Source organism: Puma concolor, chromosome C1 (assembly GCF_028749965.1).
Source record: "Puma concolor isolate L17-30 chromosome C1, mPumCon1.1.hap2, whole genome shotgun sequence".
NCBI classification, from domain to species: Eukaryota; Metazoa; Chordata; class Mammalia; order Carnivora; family Felidae; genus Puma; species Puma concolor.
In genome coordinates this window covers 58,298,119-58,313,817 of record NC_141674.1, presented here as the reverse complement: position 1 = coordinate 58,313,817, position 15,699 = coordinate 58,298,119, and the positions used below count along the sequence as shown (strand labels likewise).

The 15,699-nt window shown below is 36.0% G+C and overlaps 1 protein-coding gene and 1 non-coding gene across 8 annotated transcripts in view; one reads left to right on the top strand and one right to left on the bottom strand.

Annotated features, from left to right (window-relative positions):
* Positions 1-523: 523 nt before the first annotated feature.
* LRRC7 (leucine rich repeat containing 7) overlaps positions 524-15,699 on the bottom strand; it is a 571,671-nt gene continuing 556,495 nt past the window's right edge. For 6 of the 7 annotated variants that reach the window (XM_086717264.1, XM_025930871.2, XM_025930878.2 and 3 more), the window contains one exon: positions 524-2,468. In XM_086717264.1, the coding sequence (XP_086573390.1) occupies positions 2,361-2,468 (108 nt within the window). In that variant the 3' untranslated portion in view covers positions 524-2,360. The remainder of the gene's footprint in view (positions 2,469-15,699) is intronic. The other variant, XM_086717262.1, reaches the window with a different exon arrangement.
* On the top strand, positions 5,530-5,659 carry LOC112849161 (small nucleolar RNA SNORA51). The gene has a single exon (XR_003222587.1). It is a non-coding gene; the product is annotated as a small nucleolar RNA SNORA51 (small nucleolar RNA).

Sequence of the window (15,699 nt, the reverse complement as noted above, 5' to 3'; positions counted from 1 at the left end):
CCTGCCTTTTCTCAGTATGCAGCATGGCAGTACAAGTGACAATGAGGTGCTTTGGCACATCACATTTCTTTTCCATTTGGTCAGGGATCCCTTTTCACTTTTTCTCACTTCCTATGGGAGAGGAAGGGTTAAAGCATTGGCCCAGGACAACGTTGTCACATCAGGAGTGACAGAGGTGTTTACTATGATCCTCTCAGCTTTGTGCCTCAGAAGCATCTCCTGAAACCCTGGGTTTGATGTGGAAACCTGACATAAGAAGAGACTTGGGAAGTCCTCTATCTGGCTCTTCTCTCACCTCTCCTGTTAAAGATTAAACAAAATTGATGGGATGACTTGAGATGCTTCATTGCCACCAAACTATACCCATGAGTTTGTTTTTCCTTTATGTGATCTTGTGAGGCCAGTGGCGGGGTGGGGGGCATCTATCTTGATTCATGACGATCATTCTATACTAGGAGCTGGAAACAGTGGTACCATGGTTTGGTGTGAGTGTTTGACAAAGAAAATTAGGCTCTGAAAGACATTTCTCATCAGAAACTGTCAATATATTAAAATGCATTTAAAAGTTACTTCTGGGAAACATATTAAATAGGCCAATCATTTAATCATTTGCTAAATGTCAAACCCTATAAAATCATGGTATAATGTCACCCTGACATAAAGCAACATCAAAATTAGTGCATCATCTATAAAGTGAAGTATCATTTGCCTTCAAGTGACAAATTCTATTGCCAAAAAATACCACTGTACTTCTAATAAGTGACACTCATTTTAATAGACCCTACAAAAATACAGTATTTTCAATGTCCCCATAAAACAGTTAACTTACAAATATTACTCTCAGAGCTTTGGTGACATCAATATGTGATACTATTGTGAAAATCCTTATAGAATACTTGAAAAGCTAGCATATAAACTAAATTCATTATATATATATAATATATATATAATGTGGAACTATGAGGGGGAACATGCATACAACCAACTCTGGGAAATTATTCTGGAATTTCAAATGAACATTTTAATCAAATTAATGACTAATATATAAAAGAAATATTTTTAAAGGATTATAAAATGAATTTTGATCATTTATAGAGGAAAACAATTCTAATGTAAAAAATAACTAATTCTATATTAACTATGCTTGTCTTTCTCTCCAGTAAGACAGACTCAGGATTTTATATACTTTGAAACTTTTTTGGAAAAAAAGTATTTTCTCTATTTTTGCCCACAAAAACAGGCACTGAAATTAATATTACAGGTAGACCACAGCTCTGAGAAATTATATTTGCAGTTTCATATTTAAATACTAAAGTTTTTTAATCATCCACCATAACTTTCTAACAACAGTCTTTCTTAATGATAAATTTTATCAATCTCCAAAACTCATTTTAAATGATTTAAAAGTAGCAAATTAGATAAAGCAACACACAAATAAATTCCACATTTACAAGTAAAGAAATCACAGGGGCTACATTTTATAATCAACATAAATTTGAAAGAAATAAAGCAATATCTTTCCTGCCACCCATCATTCACTGCTTAAATTTGTGGTGAAAAAGATTTATCTATAATGACCTTTAGTCTGTATCTTAACTCTGTGTGTATTGTAATTAGCTAAAGGCATTGAACAAATTAGTTTGTCCTATTTTTATTCAGGTCCCAGAGATAAATGGCTAATTTATGAAATATTTCACTCTGTGTTATGAGAATTTAGCAAATGAATATGGAACCAAATATAAACACTTTATACCATATGTACAGTTACTTTCATAAGGCATTATCATGTAATTTTTATTGAAAAAGATTCAATATAGTAAAGTCTTATTTTAAGATATAGTTTCTTTCTCAATCCGAGATGTTTAGTTTATGAAAATATTATTTTTCTCTATATTCTTTTTGTATATATGCCAACATATACCTGTGCTAGAAATATTTTATGGGAATTACAATTCTTTATATTTGTATTTTCTATATAAAGGCATATACAACTTTGAGGCAGTGTTTCTGATGGAGAGCAGAATTCGTAAAGAGCTTGTATGTGCTTCCGTGCTCTGAAATTATATGAAATCCACTTCGAGAAGAAACTTATTTGATTAAAAAAACAAACCAAAAACAAAAACAAAACTGCACCAATGCACAGCCAGAGGCTGACAATTAAAACTAATACATAACCACATGAACATCATATTTATATAGTTAACATTTTTAAGGATGATCAGTGCTAACATATAGTATTATACATTTGGCACTAATGTTTGCCATTGGTCCAGCAATTGGCAAAATTTGTTTCTATGTATAAATTTATTTTTTGAACATTAGGTCTGGCTAGACGTATCTTCACTATTTATAAAAAATATTTAGACAGTAAGCTCACGTTGAATAACTAGGTCTACTGTGTTCTGGAAACTCTTCAGTAGTAATACAGCTTTTTCATGTTCCATATGTACAAAACTATGTCCATTTGCCTGTAAACACACAAATAAAACAGGGCAATCAATGCAAGATACTTGTATGTCACTTCACCATTGTTTCTCATCATAAGAGTCAAGGGAGTATTGAGCAACCACAAGTTATCAGTTTTTAAAATTCACAGAATTGTAACTATGGAAACAACGAATTAATTTCATCCAGTATGACTCAATTTATTAATTCAACAAATATATTTATGAAGCATCCGGTATGTCCTATCTGGGACTGTCCTGGCCACTCTGCTAATCATGGAGATACACTGGTGAATAAGAGCCAAATGTATTTGAAATATGGTACTTGTTCTGTGGTTGTTCTTTTGATTTGCTTGTTTTTTGCAGGAACTTAGTTGAGATGTTTTGGAAGTGCCCACAGGACCATTGCCTTCTTGCCATTTAATTTCTGATAGAATAGGGGCGCCTGGGTGGCGCAGTCGGTTAAGCGTCCGACTTCAGCCAGGTCATGATCTCACGGTCCGTGAGTTTGAGCCCCGCGTCAGGCTCTGGGCTGATGGCTCAGAGCCTGGAGCCTGTTTCCGATTCTGTGTCTCCCTCTCTCTCTGCCCCTCCCCCATCCATGCTCTGTCTCTCTCTGTCCCAAAAAATAAATAAACGTTGAAAAAAAAAAAAAGTTTAATTTCTGATAGAATAAATCCATCGGCAAGGTCGAATATTTCACTCATGACACACATGATTGTGCACTCATAGTATTATTAAATCTTATTTTGCCTTACTGAAAAGTTCTTAGTTTATGCATTTTTATACGAAAGAGATCATTTTTATTTCTCCCATTGCTAAATGCAAGTATATTCATTATTTATACCAGTGGTTCTCAAGGATGCCATCTAATACACCTAAGAGATTGATCCCTCAGAGGTAAAGCACATTGACGTTGGTAACAGTGAAGATGCTTGCCATCTTCTAGTTAAGAATCATCAATCTATGCATTCAAAATCCATTTTTGAAAGTTTATTTATTTATTTTGAAGGAGTGTGCAAGAGTGGGGGAGGGGCAGAGAGAGGGAGAGACAGAATCCCAAGCAGGGGCTCCACACTGTCAGTGTGTAGCCCAATGTGGGGCTCTATCCTCTGAAAGCTGAGATCATGACTTAAGTCGAAATCAAGAGTCAGATGCTTAACTTACTGAGCCACCCAGGCTGACCCCCAAGTCCACTGTAAACATAATTAGCCTAAGGTTTCAATTTTGGGATTCCAACTGACTATTATTTAACATTTCAAAAATTTTCTGTAGTGACTGCTCATGGTTCTTTTTCCTTTTTTTTTAATTTTTCTTCTCTACATTAAATTACAGATTCTCTTGATTGGAATGATTTTTATTATTAATATATACAAAAGTGGATCCCATAAACCTTCACTGTCATGAACGACAAAATAAAACCCAATCTTACTGGAATTTGGTAGGAATAAATCTTGGAAACTTAATAGGCAACAATTATGTAACTGTTTTCCTTATAGGCTGGGACGCCACTGATTTGGAAGAGTCGCCAAATTGACTACTTGGCAAAGTATGGACAATAGAGCCAGTTAATTGGTTGAGTTTTTCAATTTTCAATTTGCTGAAACTAATTTTGGGAATCCATTGCCTTTTTTGTTTTATTTTTTAAATGCTTTCTTAAAATATGATTAATATTTCACATAACCACTCAAGATATTTCACTGCTTTTGACTTTTTAAAATTTATAAGAGTAGGCGGTACCTGGATGGCTCAGTTGGGTAAGCCTCCCACTTTTGATTTCAGCTCAGGTTATGATCTATCTCACAGTTCTGAAATGGAGCCCCATGTTGGCTCTGTCAGCGCAGAGCCTGCTTGGGATTCTCTTTCTCCTCTCTCTCTGCCTCTCCCCTGCTCATCTTCTCTCTCTCCCTCTCAAAATAAATAAATAACAAATAAATAAGATTGAAAACAGCAGCTTTCTAGCATTACTGGATAGTCTTTATATCATAGATGAAAATCATGGGACACAATATATGTTATCACTAGTTTGTTAAAATTGGTTGGCCAATGATGTGATAAAAAAGAAAGTCCTAAAATATTGCATTTTTTAAACCAAAGTACATCTAACAAGTAAGGAAAATACTAGGACACAAAAATGTAAACCCATGAAAACCCATATAACTAGAAGTTTAAATTTATTTTGAATTAAAGAATCTCCCTCTCTCTCCCTCCCTCCTTCCTTCCCCATTCTCTCTTTCCTTACTCTTTTCATCTCTCTCTCTCTCTCTCTCTCTATATATATATATATATATATATAAATCTGTACCTATCATCTATCTATATCTCCTTTAATATGTATAATAACATTTAGTTAATTGAAATGCCTATCAAGGTTGGCATTGGCTGTTGCAGTGGCAGGAAACAGTAATTGGGTAGAACTTTGGGTTTGTTACACAGCCCAAATTTCTTGCTTTAAGTTATAGTTAAAAGCAGACAACTGGGTTCTGTGTGATGTTATTTCTGGTTAGACGGTGATGTGGAATAGAGAGAGCACAGCATATGGTACATTCTTTTTATTCTCAATCTGTATCTGACATGAGGAAAATAGCAAACTTGGGTGAAAGGTATGTTTATTTTTGAGGAATAATCTAACTACCTTAATGCTTCAGTTTGACCAAAAGGCATGCCTTGATTGTGAAATAAATTTAACTTTATTTACTTATTTACTTACTTATCTTAAGTAAGCTCCATGTCCAATATGGGGTTGGAACTCATAACCCTCAGGTCAAGAATCACATGTTCTACGGAATGAGCCAGCCAAGTGCTTCTAAATTTAACTTTAACCATGGAGTCCTTGAATGTTAAATATTGTTAATAACTTTGTGAGTGCTCAGATTTCCTCTATCAGAAGACTCAGAACCTGGAATTGGAATGAACTCAAACCCACCAAGAATTTTCAGAGCATTGTTTGAAATTTAAATATCTTGGTGTTTCAGGGAAAAGGAATGTTTTGGGATTTGGAGGCCATCAATGGTATATTGTCCACCATTACACTTCACCATTCCTGGTTTTAGCAACTACTAATCTCAAAATAATGTCAATTTTGAGCCTCCTGGTGCTTACCACAGGCTGTGTTCTTATACTGACTGTACAGAAAGAGGAGGCAGAGTAAATCCACCCATATACACCCCAGCCCAGTGCTTTGCCTCGTCTGTGTTGGGAATGGGGGGACATGGAGTTGAGGTTTTGAATCTGACTTGTTCCCTATTCTCCAGGCAAAGAATAGAAATGGAGAGAGCTGAGGCTGTAGCTTTGAGACATAGCAACTGGGCAGGGAGGGATTGTGGCTGGCTCTTCAAAAAAAAAAAATAATAATACCAATTATAAGGGCATAAGTGACACAGAACCCAGATAGCAAATTAATCATAGCTGTTAATTTTTAGTGATACTTTTATCAAAAGTTCTTCAAAAAAGGTTGCTCTGTTTCCACCATTTTTTCAATCAAACATAAATCTTTACGTGTTAACTGTGCCCAAGGCATTGTGCTTGGCACTGGGGATAGGAAGTAAGAAAGAGATGAGACAGGGACGCTCCCATCGAAGAGGTGACTATATGGAAGGGGAAATTAGCCATGGACACAACTAAAAACAATGTAGAAAATGCCTTACCTGTAGTAAGGACTCAGCAGTTGCTGAATTGAATTAATATCAGAAGAGATAAATAAAGTACTAGAGTAGCTCAGTGGAAGGAAAAGAGAGAGGTTAAATTTCCAGAGAAGTTGTTTCTCTGAGGTACATAAGAAGTTTCTCTGGTAGTCACATCTGGCAAGAATGTGATTAGTGAAGGGCCACAATCAATGTTTTGTCTCAAGGCTGGGGTTCTCTCCAGCCTTAGACACATGAACAATTGGCTCTTTCAAGTAAATTTTTCAACAATCGATGCAGGGAAAAGAGTTTTTATATGATCCAGGTATGTAATCATTTTAATGAGAATTTAAAAATAAAAATACCAGTGAGTTGAGATCTTAGGCTTTAGCATAAGAAGCAACCATAAGATTAAACTAATGTGGAGGGGCTTGATAGGATGTGGGGTTAGTTCATAGATTCCTTTCTTCAAAATGAAGAGAGATAGTTCAGTATGTGAAACATTTGAACAGAACTTTTCTGGAGAGACAGAGAGAGGGAATGAGAGAGAGAAAACGTGAGAGTGAGAGCAAGCATGATCTAAGCTAATCCTGTTATTTTATAAATGAAAGAGTTATATCTCAGAGAGACCAGCTAAGTGACTGAGGCCACACAGCCAGGGCTGAATAATCTGATACCATAATATTTCTTCTCATTATTTCTCTCAATACTTCACTGAAATAATAAGACTACAATTGCTTCCATCGATTTGAGCTGGCATTTCACTGATTATGCTAAAATAATGAACATTTTCCCCTTGAAATTATTGCTATATCACCTCCTGACATAATTTTGTTCTTCACTGCAAAACCTAACTTCTCATTCAGATTCCTATCAGGATTAACTTAATTCATTCTAAAAATACTGGCAGAAATAACATTTAATCCTAAATTAGCATCTCCAGAAATGCTGAATCTCTCATTCTTATTATAGTATTAACTTTGGCTTAATTGGGTTCTTGTAGCCATATGTGAGCTTTCGCTCTCAAAAGTGGAAAGACTAAGTCAGGCTATCTGCTAGGACAGTGCCAGGAAACTTGAGGAGAAATGGATTAAAAAAGGAGAAAAATTTTAGGGTAAAATCTATAAATTTGGCATCTCATTGAACATGGGTATAAGAAACAAGAATCAAACTGTGATACAATTAATGAAAAATGGAAATGAAAATGGAGTTTGAGGCCATGGCAATGTGTGCAAGGGAAATATTGATCACATATTTAGAGACAAAAGAGTAGAGTCCAGGAAGGAGGTCAGAATGGCAGCATTAGCAACAGAGGTTAGGTTTTACTGCAGTCTGGTATTCACCACATGGAAGGCTGAGAGATTTATCAGAAAATACGTTTAATGGGGCGCCTGGGTGGCGCAGTCGGTTAAGCGTCCGACTTCAGCCAGGTCACGATCTCGCGGTCCGTGAGTTCGAGCCCCGCGTCAGGCTCTGGGCTGATGCCTCAGAGCCTGGAGCCTGTTTCCGATTCTGTGTCTCCCTCTCTCTCTGCCCCTCCCCCGTTCATGTTCTGTCTCTCTCTGTCCCAAAAAAAAAAAATAAATAAACGTTGAAAAAAAAAAAAAATTTAAAAAAAAAAAAAAAAAGAAAATACGTTTAAAAGGGAACACTGTGAAAGAAGGAAAATCTAACCAAGGGAGTATGAGGGGGCTGCAGCTTGAGAAATGGAGAGCAGAGCTGAGAGATAGTGTTTGCTGTTGACCTTGGCATCTAAGAAAACCTGTCTGAATTAAGGACGGGGAAGGTAAAGCAGAGCCTAATCCTTCCTGCCCAGGGATGGCAGAACTAAAGAACAGAGATTCCCATGGGACTGATGCACGAAGGGGAGAGAATAGGAAAGCTGGGTTCCTGAGAGCTCCCGGGAGGAGAATAACTGGGAAGAGTTGTCATGAAGGGGGATCAAGGTACTGTGCTCATAAAGTAGCAGGAAATCCAAGAAAGTAAAATCTTTTCCAGTGGCCCCAGTGAACCCTAGTTTTCTGCAGCAGAGTAAAAAAGCAGGGAAAAGGAATAGCTAGATGAAGTCTGGCCTTGTATTTGGGTCTGTTTCCAAAAAACAGGCTTCAAGATGTTCCGAATCACAGTCCGGGTTCTAATTCAAGGCTAGAAAGATCCCATGTATAAATGAGCTTTTAATGTCACTTTAAATATCAGCTTTTTGTTTTCACGCTTTGGAAGTGAAAAATGAGAGTTATGTAGTTGGAAACTCAAATACAGGGCTGATTTTCCAGAAGGAAATAAGCAGATTGATAACTTAGATCACCAAGTTAAATAAACACTAGGACTCTACATGCAATTTTAGTACCCAGACATGTTTTGGATCCAAAACCCAAGCTTTGGTGAACCTCAAGAGGACTGTTCAAAATGCCACAACTAAGGACTGCCTGGGAATGGCTTCAAAATACCAGGAGGACTCTGAAAGATCAGAAAGCACATTATTTTAGAAAGTTCACTAAAGATTAAATGAGTTAATATATGTCAGGTGCGTAGGCCTGGCAAACTATAAATCAATCAAATGTTAGCTACTACTATTAATGTTACGTCACTATTATTTTCTTGAATTTTCATGGAGTCACAAATAGAAGGACAAAATGTCAGAGGAACTTTTCTCTTTTCTTGTTAGTTAACCTTAATTTTTTTTAAAGATGAAAATGTGAGGAGGATCGGAGACAGTACATGAAATATCCAAGCTCAGAGTGCTAGAGACTAGGTGGGAATTTATGTCACAGATGTCAACTCTGCATCTTGGCATAATTCGTCCCATTGGATGTTGTGAGGTTGGTAATGACTGTTTTAGGTTCATTACATGAATTCAATATTTAATATTAATTGAACCATTTCTTGATATGGAACATTATGTTAGACCTGATGTTGGGGGATACAATGATGGAAAGGGTTGGAAGAGGGATTTGAATACTTATGGTTGTCTTATGTGTCTGACTAGAAAAAGGGCTGAGGAAATAAAGGACAGTACTATGCAATATTAATTGCAAGGTATAAATCCAATGATGCTTTGAAAGTGATGCATATAACCTACATTTGTGCATTTCATAATTTGGATATACATAATGGAAATGCAAAAGATGGTTGGAAGACTATATGTTAAATTAATGAAATTTTTATTTATTAGAGAAATTTTAATGTTTATTTATTTATTTTGAGAGAGAGAGAGCGAGAGAGAGAGAGAGAGAGCGTGTGTGCATAAGTGCGGGAGGGGCAGAGAGAAGGAGAGAAAGAATCCCAAGCAGGCTCTGTGCTGCCAGTGTGGAGCCCGATGTGGGGCTCTAACCTACAAGCCGAGGGCACACCACTGGTCCGTCTCGCCCGCCACGCCGGGGAGGTGGAGCATGAGCGCACGTGTTAGGACCCGAAAGATGGTGAACTATGCCTGGGCAGGGCGAAGCCAGAGGAAACTCTGGCTGGATCATGACCTGAGCTGAAATTCAGAATTGGATGCTTAACTGACAGAGCCACCCAAGTACCCCAGCTAAATTAATAAAATTTTAAAATACATTGCCACATTTGGCCACATACATGTTTATATAAACACAGTGTCTATTGTGGATTATAATAAAATGTGTGCACTTTAGAGGAAATAGCAATTTAATGAAAAAATGAGAAATAAATGAAATGGCTTATTAAGTTAAAATGAAGTTAATAAAAAAAATTTAGGAATGAAAAGATACTCTGAAAATTTTATGCTTCCAGAATATATGGCTAATGGATTTCTGGCTTTAGCCGATTTGAAAGTATAAAGGAACATTTTACTGTATAATCTTTATATTGTTTCCAGAAGATATCCTACCTTTTAAAAATTCCATTTGATATCTGTGCCATAAAATGATTTTTAATTGCCCCTTTGCATGATTTAGATATGGAAAGATGGAGGGTTAATGAAAAACAATATTTACAATAACAACAAAAAGTAGAGCTTTGCAATTATGGTAATCCATTTACTATAAAACATACTTGGTTTCTGGATTTCATCCTTTTTTTCCTTCCAAGATCTATCTTTGATTTCCTTCTGGTAAATGCTTTGTTAAATGGATAAATTATGGATGTTTATACTATAGAACTTCTACAGAGGATTCTGTAATTCAAGATTCAGGAATTTTGTTGTACCCTTATTATCCAAAACTTTAAATTTAAAAACTAATTGCGAAGGAGTCTTGGCTGAAAGGTAGGTGGTATTATCCAGTAAGACGGACAGCATGACTCTTTTAGGATACAAAAAAGAAATGGAATTAGAGACTCAGATGTGTGATTTTTGTTGATTGAAACTCACCTTCAAGGACAAATATTTAAAGGGTCAGCATAGATGCAGTTTTAATTAAAAATTTTTTTAATGTTTATTTTTGAGAGAGAGAGAGACAGAGAAAGACAGAGAGACAAGTGTGAGCAGGGGAGGGGCAGAGAGAGAGGGAGACACAGAATCTGAAGCAGGCTCCAGGCTCTGAGCTGTCAGCACAGAGCCCAACATGGGGTTTGAACTTGGAAACCACGAGATCATGACCTGAGCCAAAGTCGAATGCTTAACAGACTGAGCCACCCAGTCACCCCAGATGCATGTATTTCGTATATTAGATATACATTAGTACATTAATATCTTTGAATGCCTAGGCTCTTGGAATGAGGGAAAACTTAAAAAAAAAATACAGCAACCATATTAGAGTTATAAGGGCAAGCCTTCATGGTGTTTAATCCTGACAGCCAGACATTATGAGAAACAGTAGAAATCTTAAATAATTATAATTATGTTTCACATTAGCTACCTGGAATTAATTCTCATTTCAAAATTTTAATCTGATAGAGTGCTCTCATTAAATATTGGCATATATTTGGAATTGAATATACTGCATAATCAATACTACACTGACTTTATGCCAAGTCATTTGGAAACTTTTCCTTTCTATCAAAAATCTGAACTATAGATCCTAAATTCTGGGAGAGTTCCTATGAAAAGTTTACACAGAGCTTTTTAAATGTGAGAAGTCTGAAGTCTTAATGGCTTTTACTTTAGTATTAAAAACTCTTTATAGAATAAAACATAGATAAGAATTTCTCTTCTATCTGAAGTGCACACATGTATTACTGCTTGAATATTTCATGAATTCAGGCTCAAAAAAGACATGTTAAGATAGAATAGACTCAACTAAACGAAATACTTTGTCAATTTTTGGTTTACAAATTTGGGCATGGAGGGCACCCGGGTGGCTCAGTTGGTTAAGTGTCTACTATTGATTTCGGCTCAGGTCATGATCTCATGGTATTTGAGTTCAAGCCCTGCATTGGGTTCTGTGCTGACAGTGTGGAGCCTACTTGGGATTCTGCCCCCTCCCCCTCAAAATAAATAAATAAACTTAAGAAAATTTTTTAACAAAAAAAAGTTTAAAAAATTTGGGCATGGAACTGATAATAGTCATCTTGAAGACATTTACTTATTTATCTGATTTTAGAATGCTGTTTTCTTCTTATCAAACATCTTAAATGAGCATCTCTAACAAATGGGTTTCCTACCTTGGTTTGCAGAGCAGTTCCCTGATAAGATAGATGTTATTTATTTTAAAAGAAATAGAAACTGCGAAGTGAACCGAACTGCAAAATCAACTTCTCATTTTCAGGGGCTCATTGTAGCCATGTTGGTTTCCATTTGGTAAAACATTTTCTCTTAAAAGAAGACAGACTGGGAGCTGATTTTATTAAATGTTTAAAGTCCCCTTCTATCTATCCTCTTTTCCTTCTTCGTTTTCTGCTCAGGTAATTTTGGGCATGTCTGCTTCCTGGGCTAGGTTGTATGAAGCCAGGGACTTAGATACATTCTTTATTACATTGTTCACATTGCTTGGCACAATACTTTGTACACAGTGGGCGTTTAATACATATTTTCCAAATATATAAATAGCAAATGTGATGAATATGATGCTATCAGTAAAATTTGTTGCAATAAAGCCAATATTGTATAATGGAAGAAGGTCAAATAAGTTATTTAACCTCTGTCAACAGTAGATACCTTGCAGGGTTGTCTTGTGATATAAAAGATACAATAGAGGTACTTAATTGTTATTTTTGTTTCAGCCAAATTATGGAAGTTAAAGGCAGACTAATGAGCTTAACTTGTTTTTGTTGGTTTACCTGTTTTCCTTATCTCTTATTTTTTTGATGTGCAATAAGTATTTACTCAATCTTTTATTAGCTGACTGTACTGAACTTCATAAATGGAATGAGATATGGAGTGAAACTCTGGCATATAAAATCATAAACAATTTTGAAAATAATTTTTTGTTGTCTTCTAATCAAATTGTATCAAAAAATCTTATTCTTTGAATGTATCACATCATTATAAGCAATAGTTTCTCTAAACACTAAGAATGACATGACATGATTACTGACCCCCTCCCCCACCTTTCCCTCCAGCCTCTCTTATGTTTTTGATTTTCAACCACCAAATAAAATCATAAAGAAAAGCATTAACTCATTTGACCTTGCTGGGAAATGCTTTAGTGAAATTTCCAACTACCTTAAATTTATTTTTTTTTGAGTCTCATACTTCCTTTTAACCATAATGAAAATTTCTCACTCTACTTTTTGTAGCCTTTTTGGGAGAAATTTTTAAAAATTCAGAGACATGAATATACTCTAACCCATTCTGAATGACTCATGATGATAATTATGAACATGAACTCTCTGTGGGATAAAGCTGTGGGTCCAGTTAGATGCTTCTATAAGAAACATTTCCTAAAGTGTGTTCTTTGGAGGTAGTTAATTGATGTTGTTATTAAGAGGGATGTATGGTTAAATATGTTGGGAAATAAAAGTTTGAAAGATTTTTCAGGGTCTGAAATGCTTAATACATTGTGAAATACTGAAGCAAGGGATAGAATCTGAGGTGGCTCAGATAATTTAAGGGATGCCATTGGGAAACACCTTATAGTCTATACTTAACGACTCTGCTGTACTTTTTGAATTTTGTTTCTGTCTTTTAAAAGAAGTTTCTCGAAGAACGAAATATGGCCCTTTGTAGCAACATGGATGGAACTGGAGAGTGTGATGCTAAGTGAAATAAGCCATACAGAGAAAGACAGATACCATATGGTTTCACTCTTATGTGGATCCTGAGAAAGTTAACAGAAACCCATGGGGGAGGGGAAGGAAAAAAAAAAAAAAAAAGAGGTTAGAGTGGGAGAGAGCCAAAGCATAAGAGACTCTTAAAAACTGAGAACAAACTAAGGGTTGATGGGGGGTGGGAGGCAGGGGAGGGTGGGGGATGGGTATTGAGGAGGGCATCTGTTGGGATGAGCACTGGGTGTTGTATGGAAACCAATTTGACAATAAATTTCATATAGTGAAAAAAAAATAAAAAATAAATAAATAAAAGAAGTTTCTCTCCCTTCCTGCACAGTGAAACTGTCAGCTATGACTTCCTGCTTCTGATGATGTGCCTGGATCCAGAGGGTTTCTCCTTGGTGGTCTGGAAAGGTAGGCAAAAGATTCCAAGTATCCAAGTATGAAATCGGGTCTTATGAGTAAAAGGCATGATATTTAGTGCATGGGCTTTGTGACATTAATTATGGCTTCTCAGAAGCACTTTGTTTTGAGGTTGTTGAAGAAATATGCTAAGCTAAGTAAGATAACACTGTTAGCAGCTAACCACACCTGCTGGTCATTCAAAGATGTATAAAACTTCCATTCAGACAAGGAAGGTTTGATCCGGTGGTCAGATACAGATACAACACTATATATCTGTATATGACAGATTCAGGCATCTGTGGACATTTCTTTTAGACTTTTGGGAAGTCTAAACTTTTTTTCTCACATTCTGAGCCTTGAAAGCTGTATCTCACCACCTCCTCCCCATTCTAAGCCCCCTTTGTGTTTCAGTTCTCCAACTCAGTACAAAACCTTAAAATTCTAGGATTTTCTTTCTTTAAGCCTGCAATTTCTCTCTCCAGTATTCTCTCTTTGAACTCCACACTCACTCATTCTGAATTGAGTCTCTCACCTCTGCTCCTTAACAGTGTTGTCAGGCTAGCCCACAGCTGTTCCTCCTGCTACTTATACTCCTTTCTCCTCCCTGTTAAGCTTGGGGTAACTCCTGCTCACTCTCTTTCTCTCTCTCTCTCTTTTTTTTTTTTTTTTGAGAGAGAGAGAGAGAGAGAATCCCACGCAAGCTCCATGCTGCTAGCACAGAGCCTGATGCAGAGCTCCATCTCATGAACTGTGAGATCAGATGCTTAACTGACTGAGCCATCCAAGGCACCCAACTCCTGCTCAATAAAGAGTAAATTCTCTTGATAAGACACTCCAAGTCAAACAACCTACTGACAGCTAGCTGAAACTTGATAGACTTGTTTGTTGAGAGTGGGTTCTTGAATTGTCTATATGAATTGTACAACCAGAGTTTCTTATGACTAGAAAACAAGGGGGAAATATCTTATTTTTTTGAATTATCGTATCTTTTGATTATTTTATTTTGGTATCTTAGAGATATAGCCATTGACCAGGAATATATTTTGGGAAACTCTTAAAATTATGGTAAGGTAGAAGAGAGTATGAAATGATCTGCAATTATGTATCATATTAGTATACCTTATATGAGAAAAATCTGTTTTGATGACTGGTAAAATTTGGATGTCATTAATAAGTATTTATAAATCATTTAATTTCTTTTCTCCTGCCAAAGTTAGGCACTTGTGTGTGGACTAGGGGTGGACAGACAAATGAAGAGAATATTTTGACTACAGTCATATAGTAGAATATTATACTTATAAATATAATATGTAATATAATATGTAATATACTTACTTAAATGAGCATTATGTTATAACTGTGAACCATGTTAACTATCAAGTACAATATGATTTTCTCTAGTCTATTCATTTTTCAACAGAATAACTATAATTAATAGATTTTCTATAGTTAAAAATTTTTAATGTTTTAATTTATTTTTGATAGAGAGAGAGAGAGAGAGAGAGAGAGAGAGAGAGAGAGCACAAACAGGGGAGGAGCAGAGAGAGAGGGAGACACAGAATCCGAGGCAGGCTCCAGGCTCTGAGCTGTCAGCACAGAGCCCAACGTGGGTCTCTAACCCACAAACCGCGAGGTCATGACCTGAGCCAAAGTTGGATGCTTAACCAACTGAGCCACCCAGAGACCCCTACATTTTCTACATTTTAACATATTTTACATTTAAAATGTATAATAAGTTAGATTGAAATTTTTTTTAACTGGAAAGAAAGTTACAAAAAAAAGAAACTATGATGTTAAACCAACAAAATCACTACTTCAAAAATGGGCAAATATTGGCAAATTCACATGGTTCAATCTAATAATTTTTTTGTGATGAATGTGCTTTTATTGTTCTCTCTCACTCCTGTAGGATTTGACTTTATGTAGGAAGATGAGGTTGGGAGGGTTCAAGTCTCCCAGCATGGCGGTAGCTTCATTTGAATATGCTCATTAATTATAGTGTATTTATTCTGGGAAAATGAACAGTGAAATGTCGGAAACATCATGCAAATATATTTTAATTAAGATCATCCTCTAATGCACACCTCTTCATGTAATTCCTATGACATGTTCCTGATCCCATA